This window comes from Centroberyx gerrardi, chromosome 23, assembly GCF_048128805.1.
Source record: "Centroberyx gerrardi isolate f3 chromosome 23, fCenGer3.hap1.cur.20231027, whole genome shotgun sequence".
Classification (NCBI taxonomy): domain Eukaryota; kingdom Metazoa; phylum Chordata; class Actinopteri; order Beryciformes; family Berycidae; genus Centroberyx; species Centroberyx gerrardi.
In genome coordinates, this window is record NC_136019.1 from 15,565,801 (window position 1) to 15,584,216 (window position 18,416).

The 18,416-nt window shown below is 42.6% G+C and overlaps 1 protein-coding gene, 1 long non-coding RNA gene and 8 other non-coding genes across 21 annotated transcripts; all 10 read right to left on the reverse strand.

Annotated features, from left to right (window-relative positions):
- Positions 1–424: 424 nt before the first annotated feature.
- On the reverse strand, positions 425–7,432 carry LOC139930006 (uncharacterized). Of its 10 annotated transcripts, XR_013508002.1 has the most exons (17): positions 7,416–7,432; positions 6,754–6,790; positions 6,410–6,447; positions 6,038–6,078; positions 5,803–5,855; positions 5,570–5,614; positions 5,110–5,157; positions 4,673–4,720; positions 4,412–4,484; positions 3,931–3,975; positions 3,673–3,727; positions 3,486–3,587; positions 3,219–3,318; positions 2,152–2,251; positions 1,177–1,345; positions 869–930; positions 425–648 (listed from the first exon to the last, which is right to left on the reverse strand). It is a non-coding gene; the product is annotated as an uncharacterized LOC139930006 (long non-coding RNA). The 10 variants fall into 10 exon arrangements; XR_013508005.1 differs by lacking the exon at positions 3,486–3,587 and having other exon boundaries at positions 2,152–2,235; positions 3,219–3,311; XR_013508001.1 differs by lacking the exon at positions 3,486–3,587 and having other exon boundaries at positions 3,219–3,311.
- LOC139930036 (small nucleolar RNA SNORD31) lies at positions 728–802 on the reverse strand. Its single transcript, XR_011785437.1, has one exon. It is a non-coding gene; the product is annotated as a small nucleolar RNA SNORD31 (small nucleolar RNA).
- On the reverse strand, positions 999–1,074 carry LOC139930038 (small nucleolar RNA SNORD31). The gene has a single exon (XR_011785439.1). It is a non-coding gene; the product is annotated as a small nucleolar RNA SNORD31 (small nucleolar RNA).
- On the reverse strand, positions 2,752–2,824 carry LOC139930037 (small nucleolar RNA SNORD31). The gene has a single exon (XR_011785438.1). It is a non-coding gene; the product is annotated as a small nucleolar RNA SNORD31 (small nucleolar RNA).
- Positions 3,822–3,893, reverse strand: LOC139930035 (small nucleolar RNA SNORD31). The gene has a single exon (XR_011785436.1). It is a non-coding gene; the product is annotated as a small nucleolar RNA SNORD31 (small nucleolar RNA).
- On the reverse strand, positions 4,105–4,231 carry LOC139930039 (small nucleolar RNA SNORD22). Its single transcript, XR_011785440.1, has one exon. It is a non-coding gene; the product is annotated as a small nucleolar RNA SNORD22 (small nucleolar RNA).
- LOC139930043 (small nucleolar RNA SNORD30) lies at positions 4,554–4,624 on the reverse strand. Its single transcript, XR_011785444.1, has one exon. It is a non-coding gene; the product is annotated as a small nucleolar RNA SNORD30 (small nucleolar RNA).
- On the reverse strand, positions 4,979–5,042 carry LOC139930041 (small nucleolar RNA SNORD29). The gene has a single exon (XR_011785442.1). It is a non-coding gene; the product is annotated as a small nucleolar RNA SNORD29 (small nucleolar RNA).
- On the reverse strand, positions 6,210–6,284 carry LOC139930042 (small nucleolar RNA SNORD26). The gene has a single exon (XR_011785443.1). It is a non-coding gene; the product is annotated as a small nucleolar RNA SNORD26 (small nucleolar RNA).
- Positions 7,433–9,711: 2,279 nt separating the features above from the next.
- On the reverse strand, positions 9,712–15,754 carry LOC139930003 (uncharacterized). 3 transcript variants are annotated; one of them, XR_013503918.1, is made up of 4 exons: positions 15,603–15,754; positions 13,167–14,016; positions 10,249–11,627; positions 9,712–10,202 (listed from the first exon to the last, which is right to left on the reverse strand). XR_013503918.1 is itself a non-coding variant. In XM_078281833.1 (3 exons), exons 2-3 carry the CDS (start codon positions 13,875–13,877, stop codon positions 11,472–11,474), a joined length of 867 nt encoding a protein of 288 aa, XP_078137959.1. In that variant the 5' UTR covers positions 13,878–14,016; positions 15,603–15,754; the 3' UTR covers positions 9,712–11,471. The 3 variants fall into 3 exon arrangements, 1 of the variants encoding a protein (XP_078137959.1); XR_013503917.1 differs by having other exon boundaries at positions 9,712–10,216; XM_078281833.1 differs by having other exon boundaries at positions 9,712–11,627.
- Between the last annotated feature and the right edge of the window lie 2,662 nt (positions 15,755–18,416).

Consider the following 18,416-nt stretch of genomic DNA (forward strand, 5'->3'; position numbering starts at 1 on the left):
GTTAGATTTTCAAAATCAGCTTTACCCCCCCCCCCCCCCCCCTGAATTTGGCCACTTAGCTCCCCAGAATCCACTGGCCTTCCTGGTGTTGAGGTAATGTGTATTGGCCATCCTGCAAACAGCTGGAACTGTACATTTCCATTGTACTTTAATTATCCATTTATTTTACCCACCTCCACACCTGTAAGACTGTATTATAGCCCATTACTACTCATTCAAAAAGGTTGTAAATATTGCTGTCTGAAAACACATACCTTTCATATATTAAATGCCAGTGAGGTGGTAACTGATATTAACCACCTCAAAAATCAGATTTGTGGGCAAGGGTGAACTAGAGGCAAGATATTCTAACCATGGTTTTTACTGTAGAAAAATAGAACAGTTCAAATGCTTTGCCAGTGACACTTCACACAAAACCTGTATATACTTTCATATGCTTTATTTGAATTTTCAAACATTGTTAGACTGAATATACATGCACAATGACATCTGATTTCAGGATGAATAGTGCAAAACAGGACAGAGGCTTTGACAATGCACCATGTGTTTAGCCCCACGACAAATTTTGTGCGACCATGTAAGTGTTGAAACACAAAGATGAAGGACGACAGAGCTTCCATTACGGTCCTTAGGAGTTCTGCCCAGAGTCTGAAAAGGGAAACAAAACATCTTAATGAGGGTGTGTGTGACGTCACACATGTAAAAACTCCATCTTCAAGGATAAATGCTTTGATCAGAGGGGATACCAATCAGTCATGAATCTTCAGACTGGGGCGGTAAATAGGAACTCATCACTTCTAGATTAGCTTTTAACCAATTAGCTTTTCTTGAAACCAAGCTTTAATAACCAAAGTTAAGCTCAACACACCTTGCCGTCACCCATGAGGTGCAGACAACCGTCCAACCGATCTGGCTGGACTCTGGAGAGATCTGGAATGAGAAAAGGGGTTCTTTTATAATCAAGTTTGACTAATTTGACTAAGAGTAAAGCTTCAGTCTTGTGATCAGAGGGGATACCAATCAGTCATGAATCTTCAGACTGGGGCGGTAAATGGAAACTCATCATATCTACTCAAAGACTTCGGATGCATTCATTGGAGATTTAAACAGTCCCACGTAGTGAGACCTCAACATTTCCCTCCCGTATAAAATCACCACTGTCATTCAATTACTCACCAGCACTGGCTGAGATGGAGCCCAGGAGCCTTGTGGGACAGTACAGGTGATGACTTCATGAGATGGAGCCCAGGAGCCTTGCGGGACAGTACAGGTGATGACTTCATGAGATGGAGCCCAGGAGCCTTGTGGGACAGTACAGGTGATGACTTCATGAAGTGCCACAGGACTGAAAAGGATGACATTTCCCTCATTAGGAACAAAGCTGAACAACCACATTTGATTAATTCTGACAGCAATTTTCAAGACTGAAGGCTTCATTTAATTCCTCAAAATGCAAAGTGAAGGATTTTCAAGTCCTGTGCGAAGCGTAATGTTGGCCACACTCATTCATGTTGGCCAGGAATGAGTGTGGGCCCCCCCTGTACCTTGTCAGATCATAATTCTCAACTGCTGCAGTATTGCAAATGCCAGTTAAATATTTCAGCAGGCCTTTTTGAATGTGCCACTGTGATATGTACATCATGAACACATTTTATACAATTTAGTGCATCATCTTCATTCTATGGATGCTGTTGTAAATCTGAAAAGGCCTTGATGACACCATTAGCAGATGGGATGGTGGTTCAACAGGACTGTTGATCCAATATAGCATCACAATAGTGATGAATGCATGAAACAGAAAAAAAAAAAAATACACACAATGTCTTTTGAATTCGTATTTCATAAAAAGTATTTCGGGTATGTGATTTGAAGTTTTAGCCAACAGGTAGGTATTAGTTTCTGGGGTGAGATCAGATCACATATTCAGTCATAACCTCACAACCAGTTCTCCCTCTCCATCAGGGTTCCAGCAGGTCACTTTACACCTGAGGGGATCAGGGTCCTCAGTGCCATACTGGGCCAACAGGAGGGGAGACCCAACTGGAGGGGCAGAGGGTAAGGATCCGGAACCCCGACTGCTGGCAAGGTACATCATTTCCACAATCCCAGAAACACAAAGATGTTAAAGATGGCCAGTGATATACCACTCACGTTTGCTTACATCTACAACAGGATCCCAGGAGTCTAGCTTCCGCGTGTTCAAACCACTTGACAGGCAGCCGATGGGAGGCACAGCTGCAACCAAAGAGAGCTGCAATGAGTGAAAAGGGTTCAAGTTTGAGTTGTCATGGTGGTGCCATTTTTACCCTGTGTCGCTTCCCTCAACAGTTATACTGCCTTTTGCCACTAGAGGGCAGTCTAAGCGCTACCAAAGTCAGTCTCACAAAAGGGAACATGAAATAAAAATTCTACAATTTGCACGCATTTGTAACAGTGTGTACACAGTAACTTTTTACTGGCATTAGTGTCAAACTGCTCACTCAAGAGTTACAAGAGCAGAGACTGGCCCGTTTACCACTGGACACTGCTGTCCCTGTAGGCAAGGACAAGCAATTAATCCATCTGAAATTAACACCTCCACCCCAACAACTGTCATACGAGTGATCACCATGTTGTCAGTATCAGTTTATCATTTAGCAGCTGAACATGGAATCTCCGAATATGCAAAATAACGCTGTTCCCGCGTGTGCCGTATGCCAGCAGGAACGTCACCCACTGTGACAACCCTACCAAGAGTAAAGCTTCAGTCTTGTGATCAGAGGGGATACCAATCAGTCATGAATCTTCAGACTGGGGCGGTAAAAAGGAACTCATCACATCTCCTCAAGACTTGTGCTTTCTTACTTGCTACAGTATTGTGAATGCTGCAGTTTTATCTGTTTATTATCCAATGTAATATGATGGCCAGACACAAAACCTTATACATTTTTTTCCTCCATTCTCCGGAGTGAGTTACCAATGTCAGAAAAGGCTTTGATGCAACTGGATCCCAGCAGACAAACAAGTTGCCGTCTGTTGTGACAAGCTTTGTAAGCCAGTTGCACACCATCTTGACATTTCATTTAAATACATCAATGCCAGTTGTTCAGTAGTGTCATGATTTCCAACCATTAATAGTATTAAGTGGGATTGTACCATTTCCTGCATCACATCCCTCATACTGAGATTCAGGAAAACCTCTAATCCCTTATGCATAAAGTACTGGTCAGCATACCAACCTTGAGTCTTGTATATGAAGCTTTTGGGGGGGGGGGGGGTTGATCTCACATGACCACCTTGCTCCCTCAGTGCAACATCAGATTGAAGTTCACCTAAGATCTCAAGAGTGAAAGTGAGATGAGACGGCTGTTCCACTGGTATTCAGGAAGTTACAAAACTGTTCTAGAATGTGATCAGTGTGCTTTTTCAGTCATACATCCAGGTACCCGGCAGTCCAAACCCATTTCCCCCCCACCAGAATTCCCCATCAGGAGCCGGCAGATCACCTTACACCTGGCTGGTCAGCATCAGGGTTCTCAGTGTCACAACGGGCCAACAGGGGGGCTGATGGGAGGGGGGTTGGCAATCCGGTACCAGGATGGGTGAGACTGTTTTGAACCTTGGATGTAACATCATCTCCAAACATGCCACAATCTTTAAGCCAACATGGTGGTTGAGGTTCAGGCTGCCTACCTTAGACAATCTCCCACCCAAAGGGATTGTGTTGACTCCGACAAGCAGCTAATTCCTAAGGGGTACACAAAAAAAAAAAAAGCAGAAGTCAGGCTGGAAGATGTTAGGGCAGGCAGTTTTAGAGTATGCTAAAAGAGCAAATTATGAGTAAATATTCAGAGGGTACCAATCAGTCACAAAATTTCAGACTGGGGCGGTAAAAGGAACTCATCACTTCAAATACTCAAGTCTGCTCAAGATGTAAACAAAAATACTAACCATGGTTTGTCCATGTTTTCTGATATTCCAGAGGATGGCGGCAGTCTAGAAAACAGAGTCAAATTTAGTTTCCAGCTAATTATTCACAGAACAGTGGTTCTCCTTTCAAGATCCTCCAGGCAGCCATTTTGAATGTTCAAGTTAAGACCATTTTATGTCACATCCATGTTAGTTCCCATTCAGACTGTTGGTAACCCCAACGGGTCTTCCCCTTATTGCCAAGGCAACGCCAGTGGGTTCACCTTTTCAGGTTCTGGCGTTGACGCAGGGCGTAAGACACGTGCGGGTGTCATCATAAAGGAAATGGGTGACAGACTCAGATATTTCTAGTAAAATGCCAATTCTTTTCCCTTTACTCAGTCCATCATCTTAAACAGCTTAAATTATAGCCATTAGAGATGTTTCAGTCTGAATGTGAGGTTTGACCACACCACATTACTGATTAAGGATTGAATGCAGTAAAATTTCACTTTGTAGATACCTTAGTTGGAGCGTAGATCTCTGCACCATGCTGAACGTCCACGCGTCCTGCAGTCACCATCATAGCCAGGTACCTAAACAGACGAGCCACTGTCAGTCTCGGTACAGCGTCAAGGTTAACACTAGGTGGAGACGACCTTCACTGATGTCAGATATTCCGTTTTCTCAACAGCTGTTCAGACGAACGAGATTCCAAGTTTCTCTCATCATTTTCAGATTATGGTCTGGGAATGAATGCTGGAGGTACAGATGTCATATTTACCTTCTACCATGTTGGCTGTTCCTAAAGCAGGCAGCCATCTTGGGTAATCTGTTGAAGAAAACAAAGCTGATTTTAAGAATGCTTAACAAATCCTACATGTTCATCTCTAAATTCTTTCAGTAAAGAGGTTTTCATTTTGTCAAATGTCTTCACTAGCCTGATGAAAAATAAAGTTACAAAATGAGAATCTCATGTGTTCACATGCTCTCATTTCAGTCTCAGCAAATTTAAGGATTAGTGTTTGGATTAATATGCTTGGATTCAAGTTATAGCGAAATGCAACAGTGTCAAGGTTAAATGTATGCAGTTGCTCAGATGTTCGTGTCGTTTCACATCGGTTCAAAGTGAGCTAAGTTCATCATCATTGGAACTGCATTATGGTGAACGGATCTATCTGATAGATGTTATGAGGTAATGAGTTGTTGAAAAGGCCTTACCATCAGACTTGACTAGCTGCCCACACCTCGAAGAGTCCACTCAGAGCTCTGCAAAAGAAATAAACACTTAAGTAAAAGTGCCAATGATATTAGGTTGACAATTAAGGCTTATGTTTGATCAGGGCTTTGGTGACAAACTGCCATATGACAATAGTCGTCCAGAAATTTAATGGGTGTTACCCCATTTCATCCTCTCAAACGACAAGTCATCAGAAACACCTTTCCCATAAGTTTCAACATGGTGGGCAATCAGACATTTAAAATGGGGGTTACGTCATTTCTTGTTTCCGTCAACACTAGAAGAAATGCATGGAATTGTGCTGACGAGGGAGGGATCTTTAATCAGATTTCTATTAAAAAGGGGGACATTATGAATCTATGAGTTATTTTTCCTGCACCACAGGAAAGGCATTTCTGAGAACAGGGATCACAACCCCACACACGCATGTTAGAGGCTTACTTGTTGCACAGCAGTCAGCATCCTTCATCATCAAGCGCCACCCACCTAGCAAAAGAAACATCAGTTGGTAAGTGCCATGTTTAGACAGTAACACCTAATACAAGTTACACATAGGGTGATCAGATTGAAGGCTGGCATCACTGGATTCAGGCATATGCTTGTCATTGAAATTAATCATCATGTTTAGCCCCAAAATGTGACTGAACTGTTGGAATAAATGGCATTTTACTCACTTTTGCGTCACAGCCGGGTTCAGCAGCTCCATGAGGGGGCAGCGCAAGCCAACCTGCAGCGTAAAATCACTTGTTAGCCATGAACGGAAAGGTGAAGATGGGTACAATCTTTTAGCGGGCTTGTCAGATTGAAGGTTAGCATCACTGTAGTCAGGCATATGCTTGTCTTTTTGGAAAATCATCATTTGGAACCCTTGTGGCATTTTGCAAATATTTGATCTCAAGTCAAACTCACCAGTCAGGGTGGGTCTCCCATCTTTGACCAGGCTAGCAAATCTGTTCCCAAAAAAAAAAAAAAAAAACATTTGGTTGAGATTTCTGTAAGATGTAGTCCTCATACATACAGGTAAAATACACTATACCATGTCAGTTTCAATAGCTTTAGAGATTAGCTTGAGTCCTCGAATGCTACTCAGAATCTGGTAAAGAGGTTTCTTCAAAGGCTGATTCAGTAAGAGAGAGTTCAGTGATCATCATTGTAGCATTGAGCTCCTGGAGTAGCTAGCAAGCCAAATTAAGGCCAGTATAATGGAGTTTCTTGGCAAAAATGACTGAAATTGTGTTTATTTGAAGATCTGAGACATAACGATTTTCAACGTTAAATTACCTTAAGTAGAGAACCATGTCTCCTCGTGTAGCCCACACCTAAAGAGGGAAGGAGAGGAGCAATTAGTATGCTTCTGCACAACCAGCAACATGGCTGATCAAACTGATGTGAGCACAATCCTGATCACAGGTTAGGCCAGCTTCATGCTACTCAGAATATTTGTGTTATAGTATCCTCAAGGTTGATTCAGTGAGAGAGTTCAATAGAACATCACGGTAGCATGACACTTCATTTCTGCTTTCCTCGCCACACAGTAAATTTAAGTGGCTGGCAAAGTAGCTGCTGGCACTGAAGAATGCAGCGTCAGATGCAATTTAAATTCACCACACGGCTGGATAAATTACCTTGGCATGGGTTAGTTTCTCGACCTTTCTTCGCCATCTAGAGGGAGGGGAAAACAGACATTACTTTAGCATGTGGCAGAGAAACGCTTTCCTCTGACCAGCTACCAACACGTGACTGAAGCAGAGCCGCTGCCCCCTGCAACGTGTTCGGGACACCACGAGATACAAGTCTGAACAAAATTAAATAAACGTTTTGAAAGCGTCTCACATCAGAATATTAATGTACAATCACAGTCATTCAGTACAGGTCTGTGAAAGTTATCATCATTGAGAGACACTGCAAGTAGCCCAGCCACACGAGTGGCGGCCATTTCAAACATGGCTGATATGTTCTTTTTTTTCGATAAATAACAAAAGCAGCAATTAGAACAAACGTTTCCGTTAATGTAGGCATTACGTTACCAACTAAATATCTAGGTTTAACTAGTAGATGGATACGGATTGTAGTTCTACTCTGTGCTGCACCGAAAGGCTGCAGATACGTCGTAACGCCATGTTAGTCCGTCTTAAAGATTTACACAAATGCGCAGTGGAAGACAAACCTCCACTGCAGGTGTATGGTTTATAACAAACGCAACATTTAACAAATATCTCACTTCGTCTATAAAAACGGAAAAGTTTACAAAGGAGCGACAGATGTTGACTACAGAGCATGCTCTTACCTCGACCAGGAGAGAGAAGGAAGTGGGAGAGAAAACTGGTCCAAGTGCTTTTTATCTCCGGCCTCCAGGCCGCCTCCCACTCCTGTGTTTCACCGGGAAAACGACTCTAACATTTACAATAAACTAATATTTGTTTTTTAAAAATCTGAATTTGACGATGAGTCTATTTTATACATGATAACTGAAAAAATATTTGCATTAAGGACATTGTAAGGACAAATTTCAGAGAAGTCGTATGGTTTTCTTGTATCACGTCATTTCCGTTAAGAAAAAAAAAGTTTTTTTTTCACATCCACAAGATGTCAGTAGAGATACCAGATACTCATCTCAGAAATGGTCCAAGAGGCCTCTGCCTACCTCATGAAAAGTTCAATATTCTTCTATGGGCTATCATGCTGATTGATTTATTGATTAAAATACAATCTTCACTCTTACAGAGCAAATAAAAGTAAGTTATTGTTTTTCTACGAAGGGGATCGCTACAGCCTGCCAGTTGCAATGACTACACAATGCACAAAAATGAATGCTAATGAAACAATTTATTTAAAAAAAAATACATTTCAGTCTTTTCTTCACTCCACATGCATCCATATGCGTGTACAGTACATACACACATGCATACTCCCTCCCCCATCCATTATCTAAACATCTTCTCTAAGTCGGGTCCACTTTAAGGAGGAATATTCTAGAACTTTCCGTGTCCCTTTCTGGATCTCTTCCTTCTCCTGCTTGACCTCTCCACTTGCTTCCGTTTCCAGATTGACCTCTCCACTTGCTTCTTCTTCTGCATTTATAATGCTAGTGAAGTCCTTCACAGTTACCATGGGAACTCCACTTCCAATCTCATGTGAGGCTTCGGCAGAGTCGTCAGGAGGTTTGTAGTTGATGGTTGGTGTGAAAATGGAAGCAGCAGCAGCACCTACTTCACCTTCCTCACCGTAACCACTACCATAACCACTACCATAACCACGAATGAATAGACCGGTTTCCTCTGTGAAGTCTATTTGGTCAACTTCATTGTGCCTGCTCTGGCCAATGGGATTCAGTGTTGCCGCTTCCAGTTGATCAATGAGTTGATTGGTATTCCGGGAGGGGAGGTGTCCACTAGTCTCAAATATTACTGGATACTCAGGGATGGAAGGAGGGATGGTCCTCGAATACCCTGGAGAGAGGATGGATGGATGGATGGATGGATGGATAGATAGACAACACATTAGATAGACAGATAGATGGATAGATAGATAACATGTTAGATAGATAGATAGATAGATAGATAGATAGATAGATAGACAAAGACGAGCATTCACTTTACCACATTTTTAAATATTTATGTGCATTTAACTGAGTGAGCAAAGGAAGTTCTAACTACAAACTTGTGCAAATTAAATCTGTCAGTAAACTCAAGCTGTTGAACATTTATTTTTCAGACTTTCAAAATGAACTTCAAAGTAATAAGCTCATTAACAATAGGGTGTCAGGTGTCTACAAGTTTTTTCAGTGTAAATGTGACACTTAAGACCTTGTTGAAGCTGCTTACAATGGAATAGAAGACAAATTTCGCAATTTAAATGACTTGACAGATTCAACAACAGAACAAACGTTAAAACTGAATTAAAAAATAGCTAAAATGCTGTTTTTAACTGTATTCAGACCTTCTAAGGCCTTGAGTTTAGATTTGGCACATTTCAAGACGAAGTGAAAGTTTTGCATCTAAGCTAGTTAGTTAACCTAGCTAGCTGGCTACAACGTGACACAGCCAAGCTAAGTTAGCTAGCGTTAACAGTTAGCTATGTTAGTTAGTTAGTGTGGCACTTACCATCATGAAGAAGGAAGAAGAGCACACGAAGTATCGACATACGACGCCAATCCATCTTTCAAGAAGGCCAAAGGTAAAATCTGTTTGACAATTTTTCAGTAGTTATTTATCCAAAAGCTGTTGTGTAACGTTAGTTGAAAAATTCAGGATGCCTGTTTGTCAAAGTTTGTAAAATGCCGAGTACTTTTGATTTGAACTTGGGCATTTTCATTGGTCACTTTTAACTACTGCTTGTTTCATGGTAACGGTTGCCATGGTTTCCAAGTGTTCCCTCACCATGATGATGTGATGCTGCTTTTGTGCTTTTGACATTCCATTGATAAAAAATCATCCATCTATAATAATTACACTGACATTTCCTATTTTAAATAAAGGCAGATCTGCTTATATTTATACTGAGATTGTACTAAACATCAGAACAGAACACAACCAGTGTTAAATAAATTATCTTTATTCTCATAAAAGTGCTTTTCTAGTAGCCTACAAACATGGGCTTTGATCAGGATACAAAAGGATTCCCAAAAATGAACACAATGTTTTGACATACAGTAATATGGCAGTGATAATATGACAGTTTTCTTCTCCCACCTGCTTAGTCTACTCTTCAACAGTGAGTACACTTCAGATAGAGAAGTAGAAAACCCAAGACATAATGGATAACAGGAAATTATAACTATCCTACTAACTTCTTCATTCTAGTTCAGTCATTGATAAATTGACAAATCTCTTGAACCACTACATTTTGTCTTCATGTACCCAGTTGCATGTTGATAAAAGAAGTTTTACTTTAATTCTGAAGTTCTACTTTGACCTTTACATACTGTAGTTGCAGGTTAGGGTACTGTTTTCTGCAAGAGTAAAACAAACATGATGTGCAGTTGCAAGGGTAACAATCAAAAGACATTGGTCCTGTTGGTGCATTTGGTGATTCTAAACCTGGCTGGAAGAAATCTTGCTCTCTTTCTATCTATCTCTCTCTCTCTCTCTCTCTCTCTCTCTCTCTCTCTCTCTCTCAACACACACACATACACACTCGTATTCTGTCCCTTCAGGTTAGGTAACCTTCATCAGAACACACAGTGAGAGGGTTGAACTTTACCCTGTGAGGAAGTCTACCAGTGATAAGCTGTAGTACCCGATAGCTCTGTTTGTTTGTAAGCGTGTGTGTGTGTGCAAACCTGTATTACAACCTATTGCTAAGGGTTAAATGTTAAGAAACAAATGTATGGATGTAAGTAAAAACCTGAATGTCCTAACAAATACAGTAATACAAATGTGTGTGTGCAGGTCGATCACAATACTGACAGTGTCTGCATACTATTTGTATGTGTGCATGTGCATGCATGTGTGTGTGCGTGTGTGTGTGTGTGTGTGTGTCCCAGACCCTTCTCATTAGCCATGATGACTGATTACTGATTAGCTGCCAGAAAGCAATAAATGGCACTGATTAACGTACAGAACAGGTGAACATGGCCACAACACAGGTCCACTAATCAGTCATTGCTATTTTTCCATTCCTTTTGGTTACACATCAACAACACAGTGGTTTCATAGTGCTAACGCCAAGGGAACAGAGATTCACAGTACAGCTCTTCATAGTGGATGGGATGTAAATGGGTCAGATGGTAAGACACTAATATAAAATATAAAATCAACAACATACATCAGTTGCTGTCTATGATCAGTGGTTTCACTGGAAGGGAGCTGAACTCAGCCACTTGAAGACCGGCCTCCTCCATACAAGCCAGTCCCATAGACTTCAATGTAAAGCCAACAGCGGGGCCCCCCCAGCTCCAGCAGTCCCACTGAACACCTTATGGCCTGTGTGCAAACCAGCACAGTGTGTGCAGTGCACATACTGTGGCACCATGGTGTGAAAAAGGCAGTAAACATATATTAAGTAACCATATTAAGTAATTAAGGCATACCAAACAACATAAATAATTAATGTTTCTGAGGCCTACTGCATGAATCAAACACATCATACACTGCATACTAGTGTTTCCCTCATAAATAGTTACATGTCATGGTGGAAAGACATCTGAAACTGCATTTAGACCATGTGACTCTAAAAGTCTCCATTGAAAGACTAATGTAATACATGGTGGCAGGTGATGCATCATGAATATTCAGTAGTGGGGGGAAACACTGCACAATCATGCTAAAGTCTGATTTATATATATATTAAAAACTATATATTAAGAAGGGTTTTGAGTTATGGTCCGTGTCGCTCTTCAGTTCTACCGGAACTCGGCTATAACGGTGTTGTCCCGATGCTTCTTCTTTGATGAAGGTGAGGATGATGAAGGTGAGGTTGACATGACGGGCGTGAGGGTGACGCTGTAGAGGTTGGTGATGAAAGCCTCCCAGCCGCGGCGAAACGCTCTGTCCAAGGCCTGATGGGAACGAGAGGACAAAGGTCAGCAATCTACATACATGATACAGAAATACAGTATATCAATGTGTTTGACCTGAAAACTATCAATACACATAATCAGAAATGTATCAATAAATTACATCCCTATACGTACATTACACAGTACCATTACAATTCTCTAGCATTGGAGGCAGTTGTCTTGATGTTGGGTTGCATCACTGGTGAATGGTAAGGAAAATTGAGATTTGGGGACATAACTTGGTTTCGAGATCACCTTGGTTACATGAAAATGTCACTCAGCTATATTCCATATCTCAATTCTACCCCCCCAAAAAAAAAAAACAGCCACTGGAAAATTGGGGATATTCTGTTCATTTTGGGTTCATTTTCTATTCTATCAGCGCTATTGATTAAAACAGTTGGGGAGATTTAAATGGCAGCCATGTTCGCTCTGCAGGCCTGCTCCATGGCGGTTGCTATAGTAACGGGTGATTCTATGCCAGTCAATCTTTAGAGTGTCCAACACTTCTTAGCTCTAGAGCCCATATTGCAATCTGAACAAACGGTTTCTGTCAAAGGCTCTACACTCGCCCTAATTCATTGATGTGAATGGGCATTTTGTGTTCTGCAAATGAACTCAGGTTCTTTGGTGTGATCTCCCTCTAATCTCATAGGAGAGGTCAGACTCAGACCAGGAAGGAATGCTGGCCAGAGGGCGGAGCTGATTGGTTAATAGCAGTGGAATGTTTATGGTGTGGGTTTAGTAGGCGGGTCAACAGTCCCGCACTCCGTTCCGCTGATCGAGGACACGATAGACGAGGCACAGGAATGTCACCTCTGTGTTGTGTGTGTGTGTGTGTGTGTGTGTGTGTGTGTGTGTGTGTGTGTGTGTGTGTGTGTGGAAACGGAAAATGTTCAGAAACACGTGAATAATGTAGAAGTACATGAAGTACGCAAGTGTAATAGCATGGAAAACATCGGCACCAATCTGCTCCCTAGGTGTATCAGCGCACCTGTGCAGCTGGTCCACTTAGGAAAAGCCGGTACTTTCTGCTTTTTTTTTCATGACGTAAAGGAAAACAATCCTATCAGAGGTTGGCTAATGCGTCGGTGACATGCACAAATGGCCGCTGTACTTTGACCCTAATGGTAGGCTATTATTAGGGTGATATAAAAGTTTCCATGGTGATTAATTGCTCAGTGTACAGTATGCAGAAGCGGCTGTATTCGTGGAACGCAGACGGTGGAACTGGAGAGAGAACTTTACCCCTCTGTTCCACTGAGTCTGAGAACTCAGTTATGTAACCTTGAGGGGTTTAAAGTTTAACCAGGTAGGGTAAAGTTTGGGTATGGTGTGTGTGAGTGTGTGTGTGTGTGTGTGTGCGTGTGTGTGTGTGTGTGTGTGTAGATGTGAGTTATAGAAGCAGAAGTAAATTAAAGGTCTTTCTGCAACATGCTGATACAACAAATTGATAGAAACAACATAAGACTTTCTCTCTCTTTCTCTTTCTCTTTCTCTTTGCATTTTCTCTGTTCTTTCTGTCTCTCTCTCTCTCACCTTGCGGTAATTCTTCAATGTGTTCCTCTTCACCACCTTCATCCCCTCCTCCTGCTCTCTCTTCATCCTCCTCTCCTCCTCTCCCGCCTCCTCCTCCTCCTCCTCCTCCTCCTCCTCTTCTCTCCCTCTCTTCTTGTCTCTGATCAGCACCTGGTCGTCTGCATCCTCCCGCACCGTGAAGTGAACGAGCGCAGGCTCCGTCCCTCTTCCTCCTTCCCCTTCCACTTCCCCCGTCTTCTTCAGTCTCTCCACCTCCACCTCCACCTCCACCCTGGTGACTTCCAGGACGGGGCTGTCGGTCCGGCTCTCCGTGCCCAGGCTCGGCCTCTCCTCTCGGGGCGCGTCCTCCTCGGTCTTGGCCTCCCTCTGCTTCCTCCTGGAGCTTCTCCTCCACCTGCTGCTGCGGCGGCCGGGTTTCCTCTGGAGGAGAGTCTCCCCGTCGTCCTCCATCATCCCCTCGTTGAAGTCAAACACCCCGGCTTCCTCCCTCTCTCCCGCCCCGGAAACGTCCGGCGCGCTCGGGGTCGGCCCGCTCACGACCTCCGTCCCGCTCCACCCCTCTTCCGCCTCTGTTCCTCTCTCCTCTTCCCTCTCTCCGGCGGCGTCGGGCTCGTCGAGGCGGCCGTAGAAGCCGCCGGATTTGTCCAGGAACTTCGGAGCCCGGATGGAGCTGCGGACAGAGCTCTTCCTGGAGTTCTTGCCAATCGTCATCTTCCCTCTTTCTCTCTCTCTGTTCGCTCTCTTCTTTTTCTCTTTCACACACTTCTCCGCGCTCACCCCTCAGCTCTTTGCTCTCTCTTTCTCACTCCCTTTTTCTTCTTGTGCTTCACAGCTCCTTTTTTTTTCACTTCTGAAAGGGAAGGGGCAAGAGAGATTAGTTTAATGCTGTTATATAATTATGCCTTCGCTCTCACACACACTCTCACTAATTCCATAGCTGCCGGAGACTTTCATGTAAGTCAAAGGTTAGGAGAAGGGATGGATGTTGGATAAAACAGGAGATAGGACAGGAGAAGAATACCGTGAAATGAGACCATAGATGGTAGATAATATTCTAATGTGTGTGTGTGTGTTATCTCTGTGTATCTGCTACTGTGGATGGTACAGTATGTACTACAGATCTGCAGCACAATATGTGGGTTACAGTGACTGTACAAAGTTCACTCCATGTTATATGCAAATGTAAATGCAGTCAATAGCTTTTTCTGTTGTTGACTCATCTACTGTGATCATCTAAAGAGTTTACTGTGAAAGAAAAGAAGTTAATGAAGTAAAACAACCGACTGTCAGCTTTTGGTTGACAGTTGTTTTTTTGTCCTCCAATTATGTTCACCAGCAAGCAAGACTGACTTTGTTGACATTGCACCAATAGTTATGCTTTTGACTGTGTGTGTGTGTGTGTGTGTGTGTGTGTGTGTGTGTGTGTGTGTGTTCATGTGTGTCAGTAGCTTGCAGGTTGGAGTCAGTGTTATCAGGGTTATGATGATAAGAGTATGTCAAAGCTGAAGACACAATGTTCTTACAATTGAAGACACACACACACACACACACACACACACACACACTAAGTCAGACTTTGACACTGAGCTAACCTGTTGGACGCTGCACAGTTGCCCAAATCAATGACTTCATGTTTACCATCTATGTCAATGTCAGGTTAACAGCTGGACGGTCGTCAATAATGTTATAGAGGACTAGCACTGAATTCACATATGCACTTAACTTTCAACAGATATGAGAACAGACCCACTCCAAGCAAACTGGTTCTAGACTTAAAGAGGGGTTATTAAAATTCCTCCATCTATCCATTTGCACTTAACTATAATCTTGTCATCAGGGAACCCACTAGAAACAGGTCTGCAACCCATATTTAAAGAAACACTGGATTATGATTTTGAGCTCTCCTGCGATTATCTAAATTCCACTTCTACAATCCATAGACATTTATATTATTATAGTCAGCCCACTTATACAAAAACACTCTTTATACTCTGTTCTTTCATTCTTTTGTAAACTAAAGCAACCGACAGACTACAACATCCATTGTGAGGGAAAGAACTGACTGAGACAAGAGTGACTGTTCACACTTCAAGGCAACAGACTATACAGTGGGCTACATGTACATATAAGATATGATAAGATGGCACTTTAGTGATTCCCTTTGGGGAACACTTTTAGGTTTATATTTAAATGTATATAGAAAACAAACTTAACTAAATGACTGATAGGGTAACAGGCAGGTGACAGACTGAAAAAATGAGTCACATACAGATTTGAAAGGATGAGACATGAATGTGAGAAGAAGCAAGGGCTTTAATGTGAATTTTTACTAAAAGCAACTTAAATTCATATGTACATGATATTTAAAGTACCCTGAAAGGTCTCCAACAACAACAAAAAATTTAAGAGGAAAAAAGAGAAAGTCACAAGTCTTACCTGATCTCTTGCTGTCGTCTGCTTTTGCTCTGTGTGTGTGAGGACCGGTGAGCAGTATCTCCTGTGTGTGTGTGTGTGTGTGTGTGTGTGTATGTGTGTGTTTGAGTCTCTTTGGTGTCTGAGCTCGGGATACACCCCTAACACACACCGTCACACACAGACCCTGCCTGGACCTGCATTTCTGTCGTCACCAAAGCAAATACACACACATAAAAGCACACACACACAAATGAACGCAAGGAAGCACTCTCACTCTTGAGGACTCTCTCTCTCTCTCTCTCTCTCCCACCCTCTCTCTCTGACCCTGACTCTTTCTAGTCACACATTCTTGACCTCCTTCAACACACATTGACTTAGAGATAAAGTTGAGTTCTGATTGCAAATCTGTAACACAAACAACGCAAGAGAGATAGATAGAGGGACAGAGATACACGTGTCCACACACACACATGCACACACATACAAATACACACTCAGGAACGCTACTAAGGACTAAACATTTCAACTCACAAAGCATCTTACCATCAGAAGCAAACATCCTATTCTGTATCAGAGCCTGTCATTCAGTAACCATTAATGATATCATCTGTCACAGATAAGCCGATAGCAGAGCAGTGACTTCAAGCCCTACAGGTTGACTTGACTGGGATGTTTTCTGTGTAGAGGTCATTGTGCCTGTGGGTTTTAAACTGACAAAACCCAAAAAATGTTAAAACCAAAAAATCATGAAGCATTATGATGACCCAGTGAGCTAAAGAGTATGTAGCCTACATATTTTTGTTGCATGTCACACTCTCCCTGACTCACTTTCTGCCTTATAAATGATCTTTTTTTTCGTAAATTGGCGGCCATTTTGAACATACTTCTCTAGGTAGGAAACAGAGAAAGTACAGCCCAGCTTTTTCCTACTGTTGTGTACCAAGATGCATCATACAAATGTCAGGAATCAGACATTTATTATTTCACAGAGGGATATAGGTTTACATTTTAACTTAATATATTTGGTTCACTGTAGGTAGCTAAAGGAATCTAGCCTAGGTAGCTAGCTAGTAGCTAACTAGCTAGTACGCTAGCTAACTTCCCTGCTAAATTAAAGCAGTTGTAGTTGTTGTTCCTGAGATTACTAGCTAATGTGACCTGATTGGTCTAACACCTATGTGTTGAAGTTATGCCAGTTTTATATATAAATGTCAGTCTTCCTGCCCCGGAGTGTAACACAAATTCAAAATGGCCGCCATGGGAATAAGGTCAATTCTATTTTATTAATATTCACTACATTAGCCAACACACTAGTCTTTACTGATACGCACGCACACTGGAAAGTATGCATATATACAGTAGATAAAATGAATTGGTCACTGAATGTTATCCTACTGTTTGGATAGTAAACACTGTGTCTGGGTGGGACAGGGAGTGGGAGCTCAAACTGTGTGTGTGTGTGTGTGTGTGTGTGTGTGTGTTAGATAATTACCCCATGTCTGTTTTTCTAACGTCAACTTCAGGATGTACTCTCCCACCTGCAAGTACACACACACACATATACGTATGTGCATTTGCGTGCACACACTGACACACACATGCACAAAACAAAGGAAACAACAACATCTAGGCCACACACACACACACACACACACACACACACAAATAGCTGGAGCATAATAAGTGTTATTCAGAGAGTGAAAGCATGACAGTGTAGCTGATGATACAGTTCTAAGATTACAGACAGTAATGAAACGACCTCCTAGTGTCAGACTTGTAAAAAAATGTACAAGAGGAAGAGGCAGACAGTCTCGACCACTCTACAAGTGTGTGTGTGCGTGTGTGCGTGTGTGTGAATCATCGAGAATCAAAGGAGGTGTGTGTGGGCTTTATGACCTTAGCTCCTCTTACTCACCTGCCAACGCACCTACATCTTATAAGCCTGTGTGTGTGTGTGTGTGTGATGAGGTACATTCATACCTCCCTAACATTCCATATATAGTCATTCAGCAGGCGACTTTCCTCCTGAGAGGGCGTAACACCTGTCAATCAAGCAGGCTTGTAAAAACCACAGCTGTGTTGAGGTCGGAGAAGCCCCGCCCCCATGAGAAAATAAGTAGTGACAGCACCGGAAGCCGGGAGAGGGTTGCCATGGATACCGTCAAGCGGAGACAAGTTATAGTCGGGTGCTGCAGCCGGGCAATTAGCGCTGACTGTGATGTGGCGATGCTGTGGGTGTTTGTGTGTCTGAGTGTGGGTCAGAGAAAGAGAGGAGAGAGAAAGCAGGAAAGAGAGGTGAAGAGAAAAGAACGGGAGAGTCGAGAAACCTGAAATAAACGGAGGGATGGAGGGAGAAAGGAAAGAGAGGGGGTGCAGGGAAAATGAGTAGAGGTAGAGATGGACAAAGTGAATGAGAGAATGACAGAAATATGACACATCCACCGAGAGAAGTGCGTAATCCTGATGCCAAGTCATATACTGTTAAGGTATAGAGAGTGCCTGAGGCGGTCCCATCATAGGACCTGATCCAGTCAGACAGAGAGCAGGTGTGCTGGCTGGCTGGCTGACTGTGTGTTTGAATAGAGCAAACCAAGTAGGGGATCCAGACAGTCGTTCAGTTCATCACTTGTGTCAGCGTTTCTTCAACGAGGGGTCAGAATCCAACATGTGTTACGAGAGAACTAGTGGCCCGTTTTAATGAGCCTGGATCTGAGGGTGAAACAAGGCAACAGTGAACATGTCGTCCCCATGAAGGATGAAGTCCTCGTCTAGGCCAATCAATCAGTAACAAATATGTCACCTTGTTCTGAGCTGTAATGGCAGTTCCCCCTGGGG